Raw genomic sequence first — 18,979 nt, 5'->3', positions numbered from 1 at the left:
ACATAGTTTTATAGCTTCCTCTCAAGCAGACAAAAGCCAACTATTTGGTGTAGGTAAGGACAGACAAAGGTAAATTATTAAAAGCTGATTTTATTAAATGTTGCAAATCGATAAAAATTAAGGTCCACACTGTTCGTGCAAATTCTTGCAATACATTGATTTTAAATGACTATTCTTTGCATATAATGAAGCATTCTTCGGAGGCAGACGTCCTCTGTATTTTTGTTCTAGTTATCGTCCCGCTCTTCTCACCAGCTTTGTTGTTGTGTTTTCCAGAACTATATGGAGACATAGTTTCTATTTTTCCTCATTTAAGCTCTGAATATCAGTCAAATTATTTCATCGTAATCAACACGGCTTCCGTAAAAGCCAGTCATGTTGCATTCAACTACACTTTATCGTTAACGACATTGCCCCACCGGGGGGGGAGGGGGGGGTGCTGAACTTAAGGCGGTAGACCACTGTGTCCAAGGATGCGGGATCGAATCCCGGCCACGGCGGCTGCTTTTCAATTGAGACGAAAAGCAAGGCGCCCGTGTACTGTGCGATGTCAGTACACGTTAAAGAAATCCAGGTGATGAAAATTTCTGGAGCCCTCCGCTACGGCGTCTCTCATTGATTTAGCCGCTTTGAGGCGTTATACCCCATAAATCCTCAAGCAGCCATTAACGACATCAATTCTAATCTTGGTTTAAACCTTGAATTTCAAAAAGGCTTTCGAAAAGCTCCTTATATTACGACGTCTACTAAAACATGTAATAATAAACTTTAAATCCTTGTAATGGAGTGAATAAGCTGATCTTCTTATTAAGGCTACAATTTGTGTACGCTGACAATCACTCGTCAACATGCTCTTCAGGACTGTCCGATTCCTCAAGGAAATATACTCGGACTCTTGCCCTTTCTAATCTAAATAATGACCTGCCCAGTAATATCGCTCCTCATATCTGCCTATTCACAGACTGTGTAATCTATCGACTCACCAATAACATCTGACTCCTGCATATTTCTAGAAGACATTCAGCGTGTTGAAGCCAGGTGCAACAAATTATTGCTTCTTTTCGTCGTCACAACGCTGCCAAGCCTAAATATATATAATATACGGCTCTGAAATCTCATCTTTTAATTCATGTAAATAGCTCGCTGTCACCCTTCCTAATACTTTCAACCGGCCTTCGTATGTATCGAACATTAGTAACGAAGCCAGTAACGCGGTTCGTTAGCTCCGTTAAAACCTCCGTTGGCTCGCGTCTTCCATGAGCGAAAACGTTCACTTGCCTCACTGTTATCTGGCTTTATTTAGAATACGGATGCTCCCTTTCCTAATCAATCTAGCCTTTCCAACATAGTCGAATCGTCTCAAAATAGCGCAGTTTCTTTTTCAGATTATTTATATTACTCCAGTGCCGCCACACTTAAATCCCGCTTAATTCTCATAATCTCGAATAGAGATGTCACACAGCTAGCTGTGCCGTTATTACAAATTTTATTTTGCACTACTTGATATTTCTGCCTTTTGACATGCTCATCACCTATTACGCCGCACTAGCCACCAAAAAGCTGTCTACTCTGCTCCAGCTCAGAGTAGCATATATCTTCACATCATCATCAGCCTCACTATACCCACTGCAGGGTGAAGGCCTCTCCAATATTTCCCAAATTAAACCGATTCTGTACTAGCTGTATCCACTTGACCCCTGCGAACTTCTTAACCTCATCTGCCCTCCTAACTTTTTCTCCCCCCCCCCTGCTACGTTTTCCTTCCCTTAGAATCCAGTTTGTTACCCTAAGCGACCATTGGTTTTCCTCTGTTCGCATCCATCATTCTGCGCCCATCATTTGTGAAAACTGTGCGGGACTAGAACAGCCCGCCAATAGACGCTGTGCACTAGCCCGACCCAGTTCAGTTCAGCGCTGCCATCGAATCTTATTTCATTAGAACGCTTAGCCCCGCAGTCCACCCGTCATGTAATGCCCCTCATTAGGGGGAATTAGAGGTATTATAATAAGTGATAAATTTGTATGGGAAGTCATATGTTAAGGTGTGGAGCACCATAACAAAACACCAATTTGAAGTGATTTATTTACGTAGCTTCATTTTTAGTTTTAACAGGTGATTTTTAATTTTTTAATAACTCATGCTGCATCGCGTTTGCCTAATAGACGTTAGTTATCAATAAGCACAGATCTTTTAAATGCATATCGCAAGAGATAGTACAGAGTAGTGAAGTTTTTCAAGGGTAGTACCTTTTACAAACGGACGTCTGCTCTTCAAATAATTAAAATAATTTCTTACACCAATTCTCCTCCATATGAAGCTATCGCCTTTCGTATTCTCTTAGCACAATACAGCGAGTCAAAGAGGGCGAAGGTGTAGCGTTCAAGGTTTTTATGAGTCAGCTACCATTCTTTGAAATCAGTCTCTAGAACAATTAGCTCAGTAGCACAAATGAAATCAGGAAAACGCAGCTGTGTTCTTCATTTGATGGCACTGCAATTTCGAATACGTTATAAAAATGCAATCTCTTCCATTAATGTGCCCCAAATAACGAAAATAATGAATGGCTACTTGAAGCAGCTTCATGCATATCATCATGTACTACATGTGCATCATGTTTAACGCGCCCACTGTATCAGTGCCGTTTGGCTGTAAGAAATTTGGAGAAGAAGGTGAAGTAAGTAAATGAGATTTGCCAGGTATAGTACCCACGTTGGCCTCTGTATACATGAAAGAGGAAATGCAATAAGTGGTTGCAACGGGATGGAAGAAAACGTTAAGTTGTCGGCGGTAAGGTCCTATCGAAATTGTCATTCTTTGAAACAAACATTTCAGGGCGCCTAGTGAAATTCAGAATCCGCAGATCAGTCTAGATTTCGAACACACGATGAGTATAAGAAACATTAAAACTGTACGAAAAAAGAAAAAGTCGTTCACTGTATATATTAGACCGCTTGAAAATTCAACTTCTGAGTTTCGTGCTCAAGAAAACTGTTATGACTGAATAATGAGGTGCTCGTCAGAAAGAAAAAGACGAAAAAAAAAAAAAAGCGACGACGACAGGACAGTAAAAAAGGTCAGTTTAAACGGGGAAAACGGGGATGGAGACAAAGGGATGAAAAATTACAGCGCGCAATACAAGAAGGCGAGCATCGGAGGAACGTCCAGGAGACACACTCAGCGATGCTGTTTATTACGAGGAAAGTATTACGTAAAAAAAAAAAAAAGGGAAGGAGGGAGGGGGGGGGGGGGGGGGCGTGTTTCCGCTCACAGCCGCTGTTGCTGCTTTTCCAGCCAAAGAGTGCCGCTTCAGCATCGTCTAGAACACGTCGCCGCAACGCTCTCCGGGCGTAGGGAACAGAAGGAGCGCGACGGTCTCAAGGAGCACCAGCAGCAACGAGAAAGTGCAAAAACGCACCAGCGGCGCCAAGGAAGAGACAGATGGCGCAGCGACGGCAGCGCGATTTTTGCCTCACGCTCGCTTTCGTCGTCGTCGTCGCTGGATCGTTACGCGGTGCTCCAGTTTGTTTTCCACGTGAGGCGCAACCGTCGCTCTCCATTAGCGTAGGGCACGCGATGCGTGACGACCGTCGCTTATCTGCACGTTCACGTGCGCCAGCTGGCACGCGCCGCGGCTCTGGTCCTCGCGACCAGCACGAGTGCGCCACCGCGTGACCGTGGGGAAGAGGGCGGGGGCTGCAGTGGGGGGCGATCGGGGCGCCCCGCTCACTGGAAAGCGGAAAAGCGGCGGCGACCAGCCATCGCGTGGGCGAGGCACTTAGGGCTGCCGACACTGGGCTTCTGTACCGCTAGCGCAGCAATTAATCTAGTCTTTCCGGCGACCGCTGACACGCCGGGCTTTGGCGGAACGCGCCCATTCAAGCTCTCGTGGCTTCAGTGGCTGCCGGCTGAGGGGCAGCACAGATACAGTGAGGCTGGGCTCTCTGGAGGAAGCGTCGCGGATAGCGTGAGATGCCGGGAGAACTTAGCGCCTCTGTCATAAGATGCGAAGCAAAGAAATGAAACTGGCAAAAAAAAAAAAAAAAGAGGAATAGGCGCAGTACAAGGCGATGCACAGCAAGCATGACTGTTTCCTGCCAATGACACAGCAATGATCTTATCTCAGTATTACTATGAAATCTGATTTACAACGAAGTCATTATCGATTTAGGTTTTGGCGAATAATTAATCACAAGCAAGTCAATGCACGACCACCTTGAATAATTCATTTTATAAAGGGCCACCTCGGTGACTAGTTATAATCACGCACGCGGGAAAAATGTGACGGATGAACCAGCTGGAGTTCACGTAGTGTGTCTGTTTTAATGCGTCCTGCTTTTGTCGTCTGGTGACTGCGAAATCTAAGACTATTCCCCGACAGCATGCCTACGCTTAATGATGGATTTCACTCTTTGACTTTTCCAATTTGCTTTCTTTTACCTTTACCTCGACCTGAATAGTTGAGACTGTCAGCAAAATTTAGTGTTGTACATAAGCTTTTGAAAAGTGTTCCGAAAAGCCATCCTCACGGCATTCGTACTCAGCGTAGCGGTAATGTTGAAGTTCAAAGATTGACTATGAGTAAGGGAGTATTGATAATTGTCGGAAAGAAAGTCGGCCTTCCTCAGTCCTCTCTTCCCAGTGCTGCTTTCAGTATTCGCTTTTGCAGTACTTAACTAGGCTTATACCTAGAGCAACTCCTTTTCGTCTTTCAAGTGGCTTCCCCTGTAGCAGGTAGTCAATCAGGGAGAGCACGCTTTACAGGAAGCGAATGCTTTCATGTGAGATTAAAACCGAAAGGCAAGTCAACTATATTCACGATCCGTTTCAAACCGCGCACTCGTAACCTGAGTTGTACCCATGCAACTTGCTTAATTAGCTTCACTGCGCGCCGCTAACAGACGTCGATTCAAGCGAGGGTAGCATTAGGCAGCCAGCGGTACTCCGCCTTGAATTCATAATGACGGCATTATTCTGTCCTAACAACGCTGCACATAATGATGCAACGTGACATATCGTCTCGAGGTAATTCGAGATCCGTGTTTCCTTCCAAGTTTGCACGATTAGGCTTGCCGCAGTACTCCGCTGTTTCAGGTGCACGGCACGCTGGATAAAGCCAAGGACGGGCAGCTCACATTAGTTAAGTCAATTAGCATGGAGAAGCATTCAGGTTTAGGTCGTGGTAAAACCGGGCATTCCTTTTCTTAATTAGTTTCAGCCGTCTGCTGGCGAAGGTCATCATCACCAGGCACACTCAAGGTCGTGTTGGGAGTTTGATTTTTTACTGTTTCTTTTGGTGACATGAAAGCGCAGTGGTGCCACCAACAGCTATTGGCCGGAAAAATTAAAAGCTAACGCTGTAGAAAAACTTTCTAAAAGCTCATCTTCGACGTTCATGAAAGACAGGCTAGCTGACAATAACAAATCATTCGCACAAATAGCACAAAGTAGAATAACATATCATGAATAATTTTCGCTAGGTGTGCTCAGTTCATAGGTTAGAACGAAAAACAAGACACACATAACGGCTAACCTCAGCAGTATGGTGTACTAGTGAGGCGCTGCTCTCTTACCAGGAGTGCATCAACAGGTGGAGCCTGTATACGGTGCGGCACGGTTCGGAACTTGGAGTGGGAGGGTTCCTTACTCTTGTCAAACTATATTTGTAAGAGATAAGCTTTTGTAATTGCCTTGCATACGGAAGAATTCAATAAACGATTCGCACCTATTTATTTTCTCGGTATTTTTCAACCTTTGGGAATTATTTATTTATTTGTAAATCAGTCAATAAATAAATAAGCAAACACATAATAAAATTTGACGCTAAGCATTCAATTCTATATTTCACTCTCGGCGCAGCTCTGCCGAATCAGCGTCCAACCAAAGCTCTGAAACTGACCTCAACAGTTATAAACATTTTAGTTATACGGTGTACTAGTATTAGATGTTTTTAGGAAATGTTTGAAAATTTTTCATCCTCGCGAAAGAAAATTCCGCTTAGCAAAAGAGCAGCGCGAATAAATTCAGAGGAGGCGAGAAAAGCAAATTTTGTTTTATGGATGCAGTATTCCCTACGACCATCTCGGTTTCGCGGCTGCAATCCTCATGAGAGGAGGGTACGAGGCAAAGTGCAGCTTTGCTTTAACTCGGCTTTGCGGTAAATGTTTTATACATACAGGCAAAAAAAAAAAAAAAGCATGGCGCTCAATCTACCAAAGAGCCACATCAATGACTGGGGAAATGATCCCGCAGTGGGCGGAGACAGGGCAGGCATGCCGCAAACTCCATTTAAAGCCCCTCTGCTTTTCCATCTCCCATCCCTACAGCCCAGGGAGAAGACTCCGAGCGCCTGGAGAATGACGGTGGCCTGATTGATGCTTTTGTAGGATCACAGAGATGCGTAGAGACAGTTGCGTCATCATTTCACCCCAAAGTATGGGGCTGGTTGTGGAATGCTTCCTCCCTACTTTCTCCGATACTTCCGCAAAGCGCCCCGAGAGAACGCTTAACCGAGCGCCCTTGTGGCATGTAGTGAGCACGGCGAGGTGACTGCTGTTTCTGCCACCGCTGACCGCGATTCGTAGGAGCGTTCACGCCCGAATAAAATCAAGGCACGAACACGCTTCCTCTCTGCAAAAATTCACGCTGCCGTGAGCTTCTTTCGTCACGTCAAAAAAAAAGATTTTTTTTCTTATTTCTCACGTAAAAAAGCAAGCAAGCAATTATGCTGTTTCGCTTCTGCACTTTTGCGCTAACATTATGTGAAGGGAAAATAAAAAGTACAGGTAAAATACCCAGTTTCCACGTGACCTGATTTGGCCTGCGTCGGAAACATACGATGACATCAAACCCTCGGTGCGCGCCAATTTTGTTGAAAACCAAAAATAATTATTATGATTGACAGCACTAATTATTTGGTAGAAGGTCATTATAGCAGAATGAAATAGCTTATGTGCAAGGCAGAGGCAAACAATATAGTGAGTAACATCATTTATCACTCTTCCTATATGGTTCCTTATTCCGTTAAAAGCCTTGTACATTCACTCTCTGCTGCCTTTAAACCGCATCACTAAAAATATGCTCATTAAGCTGGTATAGTGTCTAGTTAATGAGCCAGCTGGTGATCTAGTTCTCAAGCCTGCCTTGTGATGATTTTGCACAGCAGCAACTTGGAAATAATTCGTTGTGCACTAACAGAACATCTAAATCATATAGTAATGCGACCTTGAGGCTCGAAAATTGAGGAAAAAGGACAACAAAAACGCCTTCACCGCCTTTTGAAAACAACCTTTGTGAGCAGCGGCGCAGGAAGAGCTGATTTTAATTACAAAATGCAAGCTCGGCCAGGAAACAGGGCCAACCACGCCCTCGGGAAATGTATGGACTGACAGGAAAAACAAGCGCACACGGCGGCTGCACCTGCAGGATCTCAGAGGACTCCAGCCACACTCATGGTCTGTGCTCAAGCAGCGGCTTTCATTTCACGAACTGGGATAATATTTTTGGAAGCAAACAAGCGCGCTCAGCCGAGCTTCGGGAACAGCGGCTGCCCTCAGGCGAGTCACGTTTCGCTCCTTTATGCCGCGACAGGGAGCTTGCCGCCGCAGCTCCCGGGGATTTATGTGCCTTGGAAGGATGCTCCGCTTGTTTCCCGCTTTTATTTTTTCGCAGAGTGTGCAATGCTTACCATACGCTCGCTAACAAACCCGCGGCGGCCGCATCGCGGGTCCGTCACGCTCGTCAAGGCTCCGGGGTGCATGCCTAGGAACGCGGGCGACTGCGGGGCCAACTGGCACACTCTCCAGGCACCGCTGCACGCGCTGTCGGCAAGGGTGACGCGATAACTGGTCCAATTAGAAAGCAGTTTGCTCCCCATAATCACGTGAGTCATTCGGTGGACTCGTCGGAGCGCGGCCGACTGCGGCCGCCGCCGCGCGTCCCTGGGGAACGGCCCGGCGGTCCCCGGACGTCGTCCGGCGCCGGCCGGCCTGATGGGGTCGCCGGGCTTCAAATTGCTTTTTGCTCCGCTGGGTCTCGAATACCCCCGGTGGCGGCGCTTCCCTCGCTGCTCTCGGCCAACGCGTCCAATCTCCGCGCGACGCTCTCTTCGGCGACGAGAGAGATGATATTTGGCTGCATGGGCTCAGCGCGCGATACCGCCCAAGGAAGCGGCCAGGAAATGGAGAAAGACGGCACGCGCTGGGTCCCGCCGGGGGGAAATGAATGGCGCTGGGAGGCCGTCGCTGGATATCAATCCGCAGAGGGCCGCCGCGCGGAAGGGGGACCCGGGCGCTAATAAGGAAACAGGAGCTGCGATATGAAGCCCAACTCTCGTCACACTAGATGACGCTGCCGCGCTGACGCGTATGGACCGCAGGACGCAGCCAGCCCGACGAAGACTGATGGAAAGAGAAAAAAGCGCGGCGCCGTTCGCCGCAGACAAAGTAGTTGGGCGTGGCATTCCAATCAAGACCGGCTGTCGTTGATTGTTTCCACGAGCACTGATTCGATCGGGACGAACGTCGCTAAGCCTGATTTGCTTTAGGGGTCGTATAATTCATACTGGAGCCCCCGATACCCACGCATGTGCGGAACGGCTGGGGAAGTGCATTATAGGTGAGGATGCTGTCGAAATTTTCTTATTCTGTTTAATACTGTTTCCACGACACTCAGTGCTCAATGCATATCAGTATCTAACAAAAAGGCGTTTGAGTCAGATGCTGGCGCCTACCGTTCAAGTCACCATAGCTTCCTATGTTCAAAACGCTTTTGATGAACACACTTCAGTCGGCTTGGAAACACCTAAAAGTACTTCGCATTAACGGCTATGCATGAGCCGAAATATACCCAATAGTCTTATACTTTTGCATATTTAGTTTTTACTTTTATGGTATTCTCACAACGCCTGTCTTGTTTGTCTTGTTTTCTTTTTTTTTTCTTTTTTTTCAAGTCCTCCTATCAAGAGTTCGGGTAATCTGTTGCCCTAGACGCCAACGCCCACTAAATTATGTTATGACAGAAAACATTCGCAAGTACATTTACTACGACGCGCCAAGAAAAGGGCGACACCTTACAAGGGCAGGCTCACTGATTCTTATTATAGCTCACAGTAACATCAACACTACACTAGCAGAAACAATATCCAACTCTCATTAAAGATGAAATGACAGAATCCAGTCCCAGTTTGTTGCTGGTACACCTTCAGCATACTGAGGGCTCTAGACATTCGCAACGCTATATAAAAAGCGCCTATCGGCGATTGCAAATTAACCCGGATTGAGAACTGCCTTCAGTTCTGCGCCAGCCAAGGTCACCCCTCTTACAGAATTTCTTGAAGTTCCTCACTCCACTTGATTCAGTGCCATCCACGGCTGCGTTTTACTTTACCAGTTCTGGAACGCTGCTGTTTTGGACACTGCATACGTCTAGCTTTTCATTTCTTCATGTTACTTGCAGCTACAAACTCGAAGACCTCATTTCTTTTTTCGTTCATATACGGTGCTCAGGTGACCACTAATCCGGGATTCATGAAAGAGCGCATGCATTCGCTCAGCGAGCTGACGTAAGCCTACAGAGCTCCGCGACAGCTCTACCCTCCACCTCGTCACTCCCTAGACAATAAACACGCAACACTATTCCACTACTATTCCCCCTTCTCCACTTCAGCCTGTACCCTATGCCCAAAATCCTTTGCTTCTTTCCCTCACATCCTCTCCCTATAACCGGAGGACTCTCTCCCGCGAGGCCTAGAGTATTTCAAGACCTGGGGCGACTGGCAGACCATACTGCGCTCAGAGGACCCGGCGATGCAGACCATCGCCACCGGCCAGGATGCCAGTGTTATGAGCCTCAGGGACATAAACACTTGAGCCGCAGTAGGGTCGTGCGGAGACCCAGGGGCCTGCGCACCCTGAATTCCTACGTGTCAATAAAGTTTTTCTGTGTGTGTCTATTGTTTTTTTTTTTTTCGTGTATATTATTATTACAGCTTCCAATTTCCTTCTAATCGCTTGCAAGTGACATTTACCCCTCAGACAGGCCCCTTTTTGGCACTAATTATTTTGGTTGATTCAAGTCTGTCGAACGAAGACAAGACGCATTTAGTCAGAAAATGCGGTTTATTAAGTAAAGAGTTGTACAAGCTAAATTACATTACGTCGAACCCAGATAGCAATGCATGATACACTTTAGCAAACCTAATTTACTTTCTGAATAAATTACGACAACAAATCGGAGGAATAATGTAGAGTGATACAGCGGACTGCAGTAAGCCAGTCTTGAATTTCGAGACTAAATTTAGCTCCTCAGCTAGACGGCCTGTAACCTTTTAAAGACCGCCAGTAAGTAACCTGTTCTACTCAGCCCTACATTTAAAGATTTGCACTGACTAATCGGCAAGGATGCCAGCAAATAAGCTTTTTTAACAACGGCTAAGCGTAGTTTGTCTGCTTACCTACACTGTAGCAGTGTGTGATTAAAAAAAATGGCAATAACAACAAAAAGCTTAAGACAATCCGAGAATCATAATTTGGTTAATACTGCCTAATGCGCGGAAACCTTAGAAATCGCTTAGAGGTTTAGAAGTTTTAACTATAATTCAAGTGCGTGTATGTGTTTACATTTCCTGCCGGATGACAAGTTTAGAGCGCTCGATTGATTTTTCTCGGTCGAAAGCTTCCGTGTTTTCTGTCTGGAAAAAAAGAAATAACGAAGAAAGCACGCATGGTGGAAGAGAAACAAAAAATGAAAAATGTAAACAGGAAAGCGAAAAAGGAACACTTCGCAGCCGTCCTCGCGTAAACGTGAGTTTCCGCGTATGCACCATTTCACACTCGCCTTAAACGTTTGCGCTCTTAAGCACATACGACATCAAACAGATATGCGAGGCGGCCTCAGGAAGAAAAAAAAAATGTGAGAAGGGAAAAGTGAAGCAGCCTCGCATGTATACTGTGCACGCGAGTGAGGTAGGAGAACGACGAACCAAAGAAGCCAAAAATCCGAAATGAGCAGCCGAGAAAGGTGAACGAAAAATGCCTAGCTCACGCACCACTCCCTCGATTTTTTTTTTTTTTAATTTCTTCTCTACTTCCCCACGTCAGGTTTTATTTTGTCCCCCATGGGCAACTGCGGAAACTACAAACAGCCTTGGGAAGAAAATGCAGCGATTGGAAAAGAGGCGCCTTCCTCCCCCCCGCGGGATGGAGGCTCGGCCTAGCGTGCTTTCCAGCGAGCTTCGTCTTCACGGAAGAGTAAACTCGTCTACAGATGCCATTGTTTTCACCCGAGGAAGAGAGGAACGCGCGCGCTCGCAGGAACACGGAGCGAAAGGAAAAGCCAGGAACAGAATTCCCGCGGGCTCATCTTAGTTCCCGCCTCCACCGCTAATCGATCCGAGCGGCGCTGAGAGCAGCACGTGCAACGCAGTAGGCCCGCACCTCCCGTGAACCACTCCCCCGCCACCACCGCTGTTGGCCGTCGTGCTCTAGGAGCCGCAGAGAACCGCGTCTGACGTTCCGGCAGCCGATGATTAATCCTTGCGCGGACGCATCTCGGGGAGCAATGCACTACGCACCCGACGCCACCGAACGGGCCGCGCAAGAAAAACAATCGCGGAAGGCGTCTCGTCCCGAAGGGGAAAGATGCCCTTCACGAAAGGGGATTGTTGCAGCGCCCAAGCACGCCGCAAAGGGATGAATGCAATGTGATCAAAATGGAAGGGAAGAAAGGAGCGCCAACGCAGCGCGCCGCAGTGATCTCTGGCACTTCTTCGAGACGAACAAAGTCCCTCCCCTTTGTACACGGCAGTTTTATCCGTCATCCCCAAGTCATCTTTATTGCAGAGGCGGCTTGGAGAGAGCACGAAGCGGTAGATGAAAGGACATTTGAAAAAGAGCACTCGCATGCAGGGAAGCATGCGGAATGAACTCGCGCCCGGGGCGCGCCTCTATGCTAGCAAGATATTCTCTTCCGTAATGATAATCGCTTGGAACGTTTACGCCATGCATTGCTCGGCACTATACGAGTGAACTGAACGTATGTGTCATTTGTAGTCGATGTACTTATCTTATGCTATCTGTGTCCGTCGTGTGTTTTGCCGCTAAAGACGGTTTGCCTGCATCACGCACACTGCACTTCAGCCCTTTCTCAGAAGTCTCCAGCTCAGAGCGCTTGCTCTTAAGACATTCGATAAGGCTCTTACAGAACACCTGAAGCTTCCATTTTCCGGCCGGCGAGAACTCGTTTCATTGCACTAGAATGTCTTTGTATCTAAAAGGGTACCTTTATAGCCAAACCAGACAACTCGGCAGCAAATCCTTGCGAGTTGGGCAATCTCTACCAAAGCTGTACGTGGCCGCCGCAAGTTTGTTCGCTCTCCCCAATATTTCAATTTCAACATATAAATGCCGGTGGTAAACGGCCTTGCGTTTTACCTGTTGAAGAGATGTGCGCGAGTTCCAACATGCTACATGGAAGCTGATACTATGTATGAGCTAAAAGAGCATCAGAAATTCATCACTGCGCATTCTCATATTGCTCTCTTGCTGTGCCTGTATGCTCCCGTAATCTTTTTTTTTTTAACTCGTTATTGCGGAAGACGTTTTTTTTCCTAACCTCAAGGCTCCACTATTGTTTTTCTTTTTTCAAAGGCAATTCTGTGCTGCGATTTTGTGTCTAGAGAAGTTGCATGCTGCACTGTTTCCAGTAAGCTCTCTGCACTCTTTTTGCGCTCTCAAGGCGAGTGGAGACGAAAGTAGTGGCGCTGTGGTAGAAATTTTCGCCAGCCGGTGTTGAGAGTTAGTTACCTCAGACACGTTAATTCCAAACAAACGAGGATGGCATTTATTGTGATCTAAACCACCAGTTTTCCCTCGACTCGGTAAATTTGGCACGGGTATCGGCACAGAACTTTCATTAAGTTAGCATAATCCGGACAACGTGGAAAAATTTCACTCACGTCAGGGGTTCACAATGCCGCTGGAAGCGTCAAGAATGAGCCCCTTCAAGAGTTTTACCGACGAGTGAAAACGCTGGAGCATAGAAGAATGATTGAGCGGTCTCCTATAGAGTTTATCTCGTGGCGCACAGCTATAATCAAAACTGACTGCGGTGTCGTCTCAGTACTCCATTGTTATGTCATGTTATATTACCATGAAATATCAAGTATGTGAACCTCATTAAGCTGTCGGTGCCCATCAAGCTGTGGCACCAACCAGATTCTGTACTTATTTTATCCACACAAAAGAAATATATAATTCAATAAAAGAAAAGTACAGCAAAAAATGCAAGGGAGTACCCTTTCTGCCTACAAAACATAGTTTATTTTGTTTTTGTTTGTTTTTCAATATGCTGTCTTCAAATTAAACTTGCACATTTCTTTGCTTTCGGCTTAAGTGTGTCTTTATGTGCCGCGGTGGTCGTCCAATCAGGTGAGATGCTTCAACGAGACCGGCCAGCTTCAAACTTAGTTATCCAACCACTTGAAGCATTTGGTATTCAACAAATTTTAAGTTATTTAAATGAAGGCATAACTCGCGCACATTGATAGTCGGCCTATAACATCTGATATTGAATAGGTACCCATAGTTAGGCAATGTTACCTAAAATATTAATGCTATTATTTTATCCACTCGCCTCAACTTCTTGAAAGACCTTTACACAACACCTTCGAAGCATGTGGGAGTCGTTTTTGGAAGGCAAGCTGCTAGTTGCCAAGCCCGTTAAGTACAAAAGAGAAAAGAAGAAGTGCAGTGATAGATTTGAATGAAGCACATTCTTTGACCTCTGCACCATGCCTAGCTACTGATTTGAGACATGTTTAGGAACTTTGATAAAAATAAAGCATTATTATTATTATTATTATTATTATTATTATTATTATTATTATTATTATTATTATTATTATTATTATTATTATTATTATTATTATTATTATTATTATTATTATTATTATTATTATTATAAACTCTATAGAGAACGACCGTAATGAATTTGCCAGAGTAAAGTTTTTGCAAGTAGCTATAGAGTGATGAGTTCAACGTAGCCGTTATTTAATTCGACAGTTTCAAACCTTGGACAAACTTTTTGCACAGTAACCGCCTAAATTGAAATGTAATACCATAATGAGCTGGACTAACACTGAGAGAGAAACGGCAAATGACGTATGCTGACTAGCGTCTGAAGCATTTGTTGTTTATAGTTGATCATCTGTATGCACAGATTACGCGCGTGATCTGTTGCTGCGGCTCCAGTGCACAAACATATTTTAAGGCATAAAATAAATTATTCATATTATTTATCTGGTCAGGTTCGTTCCTTCCTCTCTGTCATATCATCCACGCTGTCGTTTCAAATATCAGTGCTGTCGCAGGCCTACTCGCAAGCCTACGGGCAAAGGGGAGGTTCCGCTTCAGATGCTGACCGTGAGGTCTTGTGTCCCGGCGGCTTCTTTCGCCAGGAGATGGAACTCAGAATCCGAATGATAATTTGTTTGGAAGTTGATGTAGTCAATAATAGGATACAACTAGAAAAATAGCAGTTGGTCCCGACGTGCCACGGCCCACGGCTTCCAATATCTAAGCCTCACAACAGTAAATGAAGCAAAGTTCGTGATGTCTGGCAATATAAAATAAGAAATAAGCCAGAGGCAAAGGAATCGCGGTGGTCTTATTTTTATTCTAATGGTTAGCTTCTTGTTTACAGCACAAGAAAAGATTTGGCGACGTAATACTTCTTGTCGCGGGAGGATTCCATTCGGCGGCAACCGTAGGCCTGAGTTGCATCTAACTTTATAGTAATTATTACTATTAATAAAGTATTCTGACCTCAGTCACCGACGGCATGTGACATAGTTACCATTGTGGTAAATTAGAGTACAAAGGTGTCTCATCTTTTTGCTTTTTTCGGAACTATTGTCTGCGAAGAAACATGTATCTCTCCAGCGTGTGAGCCAAGGTTCGCTTAGTTAGACAAAAAAATAAAACTTTTCCTATAGCTAGCTTTTCAAAATGCCAAGATGTAAGTTAACAGGAATAAATGCTTGGCTAACTATATCTAATTTAACTTATGCGCCAATGGTTGTCGTGCCCCTCTGAGTAGAAGGTACGTACACGCAACAACCCCAGGACGATACAAAAGCCCTTGAATGCTAAGCTTAACATTTTTTTTTTTTTTTTTTTTTTAGTGGGTGGACCGATCGTTAAGCTTAGTCCTTGTTTCTTTCATCGCTGCTGGCGTGAAAGTCCTCTGTTCACACATCATTCTTTGCTGTTTTGCATAAGTGCGGAAGTTTGAGCAAGCAACACTTTTATCGCGCTTCTTCGGCCCATCCTTGGGAAAAGTTGAGCGTTTGCGGAATTGAGGTAAGTAAACAAACGTTCAAACAGTTGAAACAAAGGAACCCGGCGTTTAAAGTGCTCGGCCTCCGCGATACAAGAGTCCCGCCATCAAGAATAACTTGGACGATAAGCAAAATGAAATGCAGCAACGGCACAAACCGAATAGCCGAGGCAAGTCGAGCGAAATAAACGTGAATCCGAAAACAGCCGGCGCGGGCTTTCGCGACGTTAATTCCCTTCCTTCGTTTCCATTGCCTGTTTCTTTCTTCGTTTAGATGGGAACGCGTATTTCGCCCGTGCCTTTCACCCCCGGCTGCGCGACTGTTGCCGAAAGCAGCCCCGTGCAGTTCGCGCCAGCATCTCCGCTTTCCGAGTCACTGCTTGCTTTACGGGCACGGGGCTCGAGCGACTGCGCGCACACAGGAAGGCTCCTTTTGCGGAAAACAGCCTCCGCGTGGGAAACAAAGCGCGCGCAGAAAAATATTTCTTCTATTAAACTGGCACCCACAGGGGAAGAAACGAAAACAAGAGGACGACGGCGAAAGGAGGCTCGGCAAAGCACGAGCATAAGGAAGTGAAATGTTGCCCAGAGATTTTGACTCGCCTCAACGAGGCGGAGAGGTGGACCGAGCGACGAATTCTCTTGAAGCTGGAAATTGGAGAATGCGGCAGCGCTCAAGGGCCCCTTTTCCTGACCCATCCACTCCTCCATCCCGAAAACAAAGCGGATACAAAAAGGAGGCCAAGGGAATAAGCAAGGGGCAACTTGAATCATGCCATTACCGAAATGGAAGCGCCCTGCTTTGTCTCAGAACCCCACCATCGTGGTCGAGGGAATTGCTCTGGTCTCAGATTTCGCGCTGCCTAAGCTGACGAGGCTTCCATTTCATCAGGCCCGAGAGCGCTGTGCTCGGTGCGATGTCTTTGTCTCCCCCCCTCTTCCTCCCTGCGGAGTCGGGTGGCGAAACGAGTTTTAACCGCGCTGGGGCTCAACTCTCATATTGCAACCAATAGTGCGAGAACAGAAGTCACCCACTGAAATTGCAAACTTCTATGTATGGACGCCCGAAACGCATTTCACAAATCTTGGATTCGTTTGTCACGCCAGCCCTCCTTTGCTTTCCCGCTGTCCCATAGTAACTCGCGAAAGGGCTGCATAGCATAAATGGCTGGATGAACACATCTGTATTTGAAATCTTCGCTGATAACAGGCACCTAAGGTCGTGACGAAGGCGCAAAAATAAATAGACAAGTAACGCGCATAGAGAACTTTCCATGAATACCTAAGTCGGCGTCACCAACTAAATTAATACAACTGACATAGTTCCCGCGTCCAGTGTTGCAGTTTTATGGCGTAATGGATGGCGCACGGCATGAGGTTTCATACGTATCAACATTACATTGAATCCTACTTTGACCTTGCTGAGTGCCATTGTGTATAACGTTACAGCTGCGCTTAATTTATCGCAAACCAGTGAATAGTATCAAGCACAAATTTAAAACTAATTGATAAATCCTAAACATTACAAACTGACACAAAAAAGATTTGAGTCATTTTGCACTATTAACAGTTTGTAAACAATTGCAAAGTTTCGTAACCCTGCAAGCGTATTGTGGGCTGCAGGTATTCAAGAGCACATAAAACTATTAACCTTTAACGTTTGTTAGGGGAAACAAAAAGTAGACCACAGAAGCTACTCCATTCGCTTGTGCGCAAAGGATTTTATGCACCTTCAGTGTTTGGTATTGGCCGAAATGGTCCTTGTAAGCCTCTTCGTTAATGGCACCGTAGGCAAAGCTGGTCAACATTGTCACCGTGGGTGCGCAGGCACGTCGCGAGAGTGGAATGCCGTGTTCGACTCCAAAGCATCGGCGGCGCTTTCTTTGTATCCGGAACGGGGCAGCGAATGGGGGCGCCGGCCGGGAAGGATCAGATTCAGGGGGAATTAGGGGATTGAGTGCGCCAATGCAGCCAATGGCGCGCCCGGCCGATTCGGGCATCAATTAGAGCACATGGAAATCCTGGCTCGAAGACTCCGAGCTGCCTGCAAGGTCGGAGGCGTAAGGAACGAAAATTTTCTCCCCGAATATGGAACGATCGATCGAATGGTTCGTTGCGTTACTTAATGGATCTCCAAATCACGGCCTCAGCACCGCCAATGAAACCAGTATCCTCAGCTTTGTCCGGGCTTATTGATCTGTCAATCGGCGAGAAATTCTCATCAGCATGAAATTCACGGCGCAAATTAGTACCACTAACTTTATTTAGGCGTCCAGGTGGAAAGAAGTCGGCATTCGCGTTTCGCGTTCATCCCAGTGCAAACCTGCCACTCCTCACGCCGCTGCTTCTTTTAGTAAAAAAGAAATAGAGAGAGCTCCTTGAGGTATTCATCTTTCGTTGTCTTATTTTATAGTAAGGGAAAGCACTGTGCTTTATTTTATTGTTCTTTAATCGGAATTATGACGCATTCAAAGGACGAGAACGAAGGCTGCTCTGAGAGCGCCTATATTGAGTATGCGATAGCCAGTATACTGATACTTACTTCAGAGTCGACCGTGGTTCTCAGTTGTTCAGGAACTGTGCCATCTATAAAAAAGAAGAAAGAAAGATCGTCAATTAGTTAAAACGCGTGATCCGCAAACGTATCACAGAATAGGCCTTAGAAGAGGAAAATAATTTGTCTCGTTGTTAAGAACAAAAAGGAGAACCTAAAAGCAACGTGAGCGAATTATAAGAGTCGAGAACAAGCTAAAGCGGCACATAAAGCTCACGAGAAAATTAACAAGCACAGTACGTTATGTTTCCGAGTACAGAATGAGTAATACTACTTGTATTTGTTTTGGAACAGGCAGGTATGAGAAACAAACATGGTCAGATTTTATTTCTTCCGCTTGAAAGCCTCTGTGCTTTGTCTGAGCAGCACGAGCAAATTTATATCTGTACAAGTTGCCGCTTTCCTGTTGTTTTCTCTTCTCTTTTTCAGTTCATCTGCTGGTCATACTCAAGTTTTTGCAATTTTTTTGAAATTACTTTTCCCGATGTATGCTCAGGGCATTCATGGTAGCCAAATCTCATCTTCATGTTCCTCGTTTATAGTCACATCTGTATCTTTTTTTTTTACCATTTTCTTTTCTATTTCGTATGTAGGCCACTCGCTCTGCAATGCCCTCCGACCATGAGAGGTAACGAAGCAAACAAATAAACAAATACATAAGCAGCAACTAAGCACCGGGTATAATAGCGAACAACACTGCATTCACGTCAGTCGTCTTTCTTCCCTTTGAGCAAAACATTCACTGAGTTATTAAGTTACTAAATAAGTAAACGTGTCGGCTGGACTGACCTAAGTTACTTCAATGTATTGAAGGCGCTGTGCGCACGATTTTTCTTCTTCTTCCATTCAAAAGAACTCTGAATATTAATGTGCAAAGTTTGACTTTCCCGAAATTGCGCGTTAGAGAAATGCAGGGAAGTCTTTCACATCTCCGCTTTAGTGGATTCGAGGAAAATACATTTTTTCGTTTTCAGTCAATTAATTATAACTAATAATGCAGGCACTCAATTTTGAACTATTTGAGTTGTTTGAGTAACAGATGGGCGTAAGCTCCGCGTTTGGAGCATCATGCGCCGGCCTTCTTATTTATA

At 45.6% G+C, this 18,979-nt stretch overlaps 1 protein-coding gene across 4 annotated transcripts in view; it reads right to left on the bottom strand.

The window, feature by feature from the left end:
• Positions 1-18,979, bottom strand: part of LOC146205895 (protein O-mannosyl-transferase Tmtc3-like) — a 431,454-nt gene that overhangs the window by 159,790 nt on the left and 252,685 nt on the right. For all 4 annotated transcript variants that reach the window (XM_084590561.1, XM_084590560.1, XM_084590562.1 and 1 more), the window contains one exon: positions 17,877-17,920. Coding sequence is in view for 1 of the 4 variants with exons in the window: in XM_084590559.1 (XP_084446685.1) it covers positions 17,877-17,920 (44 nt within the window). In the remaining 3 variants the exon portion in view is untranslated. The remainder of the gene's footprint in view (positions 1-17,876; positions 17,921-18,979) is intronic.

The sequence above is a fragment of the Amblyomma maculatum genome, chromosome 1 (genome assembly GCF_055883805.1).
Source record: "Amblyomma maculatum isolate TAMU_Amacu chromosome 1, ASM5588380v1, whole genome shotgun sequence".
Classification (NCBI taxonomy): Eukaryota; Metazoa; Arthropoda; class Arachnida; order Ixodida; family Ixodidae; genus Amblyomma; species Amblyomma maculatum.
Note: the sequence above shows the minus strand (reverse complement) of the source record. Positions and strands in the feature narration are given on the sequence as shown.